This window comes from Melanotaenia boesemani, chromosome 11 (genome assembly GCF_017639745.1).
Source record: "Melanotaenia boesemani isolate fMelBoe1 chromosome 11, fMelBoe1.pri, whole genome shotgun sequence".
NCBI classification, from domain to species: Eukaryota; Metazoa; Chordata; class Actinopteri; order Atheriniformes; family Melanotaeniidae; genus Melanotaenia; species Melanotaenia boesemani.
Genome location: NC_055692.1, coordinates 17,226,785 through 17,232,784, shown reverse-complemented (window position 1 = coordinate 17,232,784; position 6,000 = coordinate 17,226,785). Strand labels below are relative to the sequence as shown.

Below are 6,000 nucleotides of genomic sequence, written 5' to 3'. Positions count from 1 at the left end.
ACTTGGTAGTGATAGCACATACAGCCTTGTAAAGTTTTCTAAAATCCCACTGTCAGGATTCACTCATGACAAAATAATCAGGTGTTTAAGTCTGTTGTATGTCGTCACTTTTTTGTCCCTTTTACCCTGAATTGGCGAAATAATTAAAGGTTGGGGGGAGATATCTCTAAATGAGGTTGCAATATTGTATGTTGGGGTTATACAAAATCAAACTAAAGAAAACCGAGCATTTATTGCTCATATTTTACATTCTATCCTTTAGAAGTATTTAACATTTTGATTTTACTCGTGCATAATCACATTTGCAGTGAATGAAACGCCATTGTTGGGATATCACACTGCGTCCTTGCGGAGGTCCAACGGACGTGGCCGTCAGGGGGCAGAGATAAGTCGGCGAGGTCTCGGAAAACTTGCAGATTATTCCCCATTTAAAGCATTCAAGAGCGGAAAAAAACTCGCGCATTTGCAAGCTATGAACAAATGGTTTAGAAAACCATGCAAAAAATAAGGAAAATAGTATTATAACTTATTCCACATATATAAAACAACTGGGGAAATTTAAGCAAAAAGTTAATGACTGTCAAATTCTCAGGGATAAAATAAAATCCCGTTTAAATCCCTTAATGTCGTGTTAGGAGTGGGAGGAAATGTTCTTCATCGACACACCGAGGCACAAACGTGTAATTAAAAACCAAATTCTCAGAGTTTAATGTCAATGGCACATCAGTGTGTGTTAAAAAAAGGGGAAGCGATGTGAAGGAGAGAGGCAGAAGAAACTGAGAGTCTGGTATTGTAGCCAGAGGGCGGTGGCATTTCTCTCTCTCTGCGTAAACGGAGACGGTGGCAGAGGGGAGAGCGCACGGAGAGGAAAGCGAAGAGCAGTGTCAAGGCAGCAGTGCCGCTGACACAAGTGGCGGGACCCTGTCGTTATTTCCACCACCTCTATCACAGTTTTAACAAGCTCTCCTAAGGACGGAAACATATCGGGACTAAAAGCTTTGCACGTATACTGTTGATTTTGGACTCCATCAGCAGATCCTGCGCTGGAGGGGGGGTTCTCGTTTACCCCATTGTGGACGGAGGAGTTTTTCTTTGCGTTCATGTGTATTACGCCCTGTCTGTAATGGGTAAAAGTGGACTGAGAAGTGGAGTAGCGCTGGGGGGCTCCAGCTTGGTGAGAATGTGTGCGACGGCGGGGATCCTGCTTCTGTTGGTGTTTGTACACCCAGGAGTCGCTCAAGGTAAGGCGGGATAGAGCTTCTTCTTCCAAAACCTGTAATTACACCCTCTATGTTTCAAAGTGATGGGGACTCTCATTCGTTGCCGAGGTGCGTTTGTGTGATAGTGACGGCATGTCAATTAGAGGACTAAGAAGCACAAGTAGCTCCTGCAGAGAAGACAATACTTTTTTTTTCTCTCTCTCTCTCTCTCGTCAGTTTCCCCATTTAAACGGAGTTGATATTGATGAGTAGGTGGGTTAGGGTCAGCATCTTTAAGTGTAAATTTGGATTTCACGCGTATCCCTGCTAGAAGTGTGCCGTTCAAACTAAAAGGCAGAACTCACAGGATTCCCCAAGAGTAAATGATTCGTTCACCAAGACTGAAAATGAGTGAAAAAAGGTCGAAAATAGAATATTGAGGTGGTGAGTTTTATTTATTTATTTACTTTATTATAAACGGTGAAATCTAGTCCGAGGTTACAGTCAGTTGTGGAAAGGGACCACAGAGAAATCACTGACAGGCGACTGCTGTTTCGTTGCAGAGCTTTGCAAAATTCAGGCGACGCTCCTGAGCTCCGATTGGAGTATTGCAAAGAAGTAACCTACACACGCGCGCGCCACAAGCTTTTACTCAATTGCAAAAAAACAAAAAACAAAAAAAAACAAAAAAAAAAACACGAAAACCAGGAGTACGCCGATAAAACGTCTCGAAACCTCATGGTTGGAGGTGAGGATATAAGTCTAAAGCCACAATCATCATCTTACCGTCATTAGCTATGCTACAGTCTAAAAAGAGCTCACCATATGAAGGGGAAACATTAAGTCGTGGAAATAAGCTATCACAGCTGTCCAATACACCCCAAGTGGATCATAAGAGGAATATTGAAGTGGTATTTCTAAAGAATGTCAAGCAGTCACCAGCCGCTGCTGATGTTTGTAGCAGGTCATACACTGAATGAATCAAGCTGCACAACTTTCTACCATTTAGCCAATTTATTCCTTGCAAAGAGCTCAGCCAGTAGCCTGCTGCCTCTTATAAAAAAAAACACATATCTCACCCCTTCACACTCTCACTGACCTTCACACGGAGAACTTGTGCCTTGTTAACGTTCATCTAAAAGAATAAAGGACCAAATTGTATGCTGCTTTAACAAGCTGCTTAATTCACATTTTCTCTCTGTGCCTTGTGAAAGTTTGACCTTATCATAGCCAGTCATATTTAATTTTATCTTATCTTTGATACAACATTTTAATAACTAATATTCTATCTGAAAGCCTGTTTTAAGAAAATCACTGTGTAATTTGCCCAGTCTACACCAGGATGTAGTCTATAAATTGGTATTGACATTACAAATTGGCCAAGGGCTTTTGTGCTGAATATAGGAAATAATTGGACATGATGTTGCTGCTGCCTTTCTCTTGTTGCCCTGGGGAACAACATTTCAGCAACAGCCTCCAATATTCATTATAACTGTTCTTTATTGGTTTACTTGTAAATCAATACATTGCAATTTAGGGACACATTTTGAGTAGGGTCGCACCTACCTCTGATAAATGACATCCTGGCACTGATATGCAACTCAGTTTGACCTCTGTAGAGAAATCTAATAATTGGGACTCATACTGTTGACGTGTTTCAGATGCTTGACGCTCTCTGTCTTTTCACACTCTTGGAAAAATGGAGACGTTTCCCTAATTCTGCCTTCTTTTTTTCTTTTTTCCAGCTTTCATTTGGCATGCCTGTTATTGTTGTTTTGGATATTTCTCTGTTCCCACAACTTGGCTGATGTCTCTGAAGTTGTCTCTTTGTGTGAGAGGAGTCACTCATTAGCTCCACTGAATGGGCCAGAACACACAAATGTGGGTTGCTTTGTGCAGAAAGCTGATCCTCCAGAAGTCAGTTCCTAACACATACAGGTTGGAAACCGCCACTGAATGTAAAAGACAAATATTTATTCAACCAAACTTGTACAGTTTGTTGCTGCTTATGCATAATTTAATATTGCATGGTTAGTTGCTGCTTACAGTTTTAACTCCACTAACATGTGATGTGGGAAGTTTAGTAGCTGAGTTAGTTTTTGAGGTCATAACTAATGTTCAGGATGGTGGTATTTGTGGAAATGATCCGATGAATGCTTTAGATGATTTTTCAAATCCTTTTTGAGCACACTTATGCAGCTTACATTGAGTTCAATCCAAGTCATTTTACTCTTCATTACATATCTTTTGTTCTTTAAGTGATGTAATTAAGCAAATTTGTGTGTTTTACCTGGCTTTGCAGTTCTACAGAAATAGACATGCTTGTGTGACATATGCACATACAATGAGGGGAGGAGTGTTAGTTGAGATCCCTCTCGTGCCAGCTTAAGCACTTGTGTCCTTTTACTAGCTATACCCCGCCCTCAAGGAGTTGGGGCTATTAAAAAGCCATTAGCTGACCCCCTTTACATTTGATCTTGAGTGAATGTGTGTCAAGATAGCTATGCTCAGACTGACAAGTCCTCTTGTTATGATGACTAAGCTGCAGCAAAGTCAGATTCTACAATTCAGAGGCTGAGCATTAGTAGTGTAAAACCTTTGGTGTCTGAAGTTCATATCTTAATAGTATGTTGGGCTTCAACTGCTCTTTTTCTTTGTTTAATTTTACACACACACACACACACACACACACACACACACACACACACACACACACACAAACACACACACACACTTATAAGTCTGTACAAGTGCATTTTAGTGTGTGTGACTACAAGTGCTCTTTTGAGGTGTTTGTTTTCATTTATGAACTTGGCAGTTTGGGCATTGTCTAAGGGAACTCCTGGTGTGTGTGTGTGTGTGTGTGAGAGAGAGAGAGAGAGAGAGAGAGCGAGAGAAAGCTTTTTATTATTATTGTGTATGTATAGGTTCAAATTTGCCATGATGATACTGCCGGAGCTCCCATGCTGTTTGCCATTATGCTCTTATCCTGTCCCATGGTGCAGTGCAGCCATCCAGGGTTCAGTGTTTGTAGGGGGACAGCTGGGAATTATTGGAACTAAAAAGGCCGCTTTGATTGGTTGTGCTGCTCCAGCCAGCGCGCAGTGCAATTGGCCTAGCAGGTTTTATGTTGTAAATTTGATGGAGTTTCTGTATCAGAGTGAAAGGGAAACATAGACAGAAAAAGGAAAGGATGAATGGCTGAGGAAGGGAGATCTCTCTGGGTGGTTTGTACGAGCTTTGATCACTCCACTAGGACTTGACAAGCTGACTGACTGCCACACAAATACGCATGCACAGCAAGATATTTCTGCAGTCAAACAATGCTGCATTCTGTCTGCGTTCTCTGTGTTGTGTGTTTGACTGTGTTCTGCGTGCGTGGTGTGTGTGCTCTGATGGGCGTTCACGGGAGTGTGTGAAAGGAAGTCTTTCACTGTGTCTGGGGTTGTTTTGTATAGAGGTCCCTCCTGCTGCTAGCAGCAGCCTAGTGATGGCAGATTTCCCTCAACCTTTCTGCCCTTTCCTTAAAAAAAATCTTATTCTTGATTATGCTTCTATGCATTTCATAGGCTCACACTTTAAGTGTGACCAGTGATGAGACATCTCTTCACACGCCTTTTCACTTCTGCATCTCTATTCCTTCAGTCCTGTCCTCTGTTAGCTGGTGAATGGATTTTAATGACCCCCTTTTTTTCTTCACTCCATGCCTGTGGCCTTTTTCATCCATTCACTCAGTACAGTTTGAGTTGGACTGGGGAACTCCATCATCCATCCACCTACAGCTTTGTGTTTTATATATAGTTTACTTCAACGCATAGCAATTACAGCTCACTCTGTTTTAAGAATAAGGACCTTGGGTTGTTTGTATACCAGTCGAGGACTTTGCAGGCATGTTTTTCTTTTTAGAAAGATGAAATCTCGCCTTTGAAGAAGCGTGGTTGTAAAGGCTGCATTGCCAAACTGCGTCACCCGACTTGCACCGTTTATCTTTTATTATTCTCGAGGGGAAAACCCAGCATGAAACATAAGAGTCCATCCCTGAGTGCGTCTTCGTCCAACTGTGTCTGTGAGTGTCCTTTTTTTTCTTTTTCTTTTTTTTCTTGAACAACAGCTAGAGAAGAAAGACAAGAAACAGCTAAATGCTCTGAAACAGATTCCCAGCTTTTCCTGCCGTAATGCTCAATTCCTTCTAGAGTTTCATGTAAAGATCTGGAATTATGAATTTTTCATGGCGTGTGAAACCCAAGGCCTCATTTGGTGCTCTCATTTCCAGGCTTTTTGTTGTAGTTTAGCTGTGTGTGTTCTTGTGTGTATATCTCTGTGTGTTGGGTGATAGCTATAAGAGAACAACATTTGTTCCTGATCAATGGCCCATTATATAGTTCACACTGGTCCCTCACGGTCCTGCAGGTGCACACATTTTCAGCCTATTTAAGTATTCGTATCTTTACCTTTAGGTTATGATACTGGTGGATAAAATACATTAAAAATACTTTAGAAAATGTCATGAAATATTTAAATAATTTAGCAACTAGGTGAAAATTATCGCCAACAAACAGTCATGTAATTTGATACCTTAAATTTCCAATTCCATCTGAATTTCATAAAAACACTTGATGTCAGTTTTTGAAATGTGCTTCAAGAAAAAAAAACAAAAAAAAAAAGAAAAACTCTTCCTCTGTGATCCCAGCGGTAAACTTTTGGACTTGGTGAATTTCTGCCACCGAGTGCCAGGCTGCAGATTTTTTGTGCTGCTGTCCATCAGCTTAATTCCCCTCTCACATCATTCGTCCCCAATTCC

At 41.2% G+C, this 6,000-nt stretch overlaps 1 protein-coding gene across 3 annotated transcripts in view; it reads left to right on the top strand.

Annotated features, from left to right (window-relative positions):
* The first annotated feature begins 876 nt into the window (after positions 1 to 876).
* The window catches only part of LOC121649243 (netrin receptor UNC5C-like), a 195,550-nt gene continuing 190,426 nt past the window's right edge, over positions 877 to 6,000 (top strand). For all 3 annotated transcript variants that reach the window (XM_041999908.1, XM_041999907.1, XM_041999909.1), the window contains exon 1: positions 877 to 1,241. In XM_041999908.1, the coding sequence (XP_041855842.1) occupies positions 1,124 to 1,241 (118 nt within the window). In that variant the 5' untranslated portion in view covers positions 877 to 1,123. The remainder of the gene's footprint in view (positions 1,242 to 6,000) is intronic.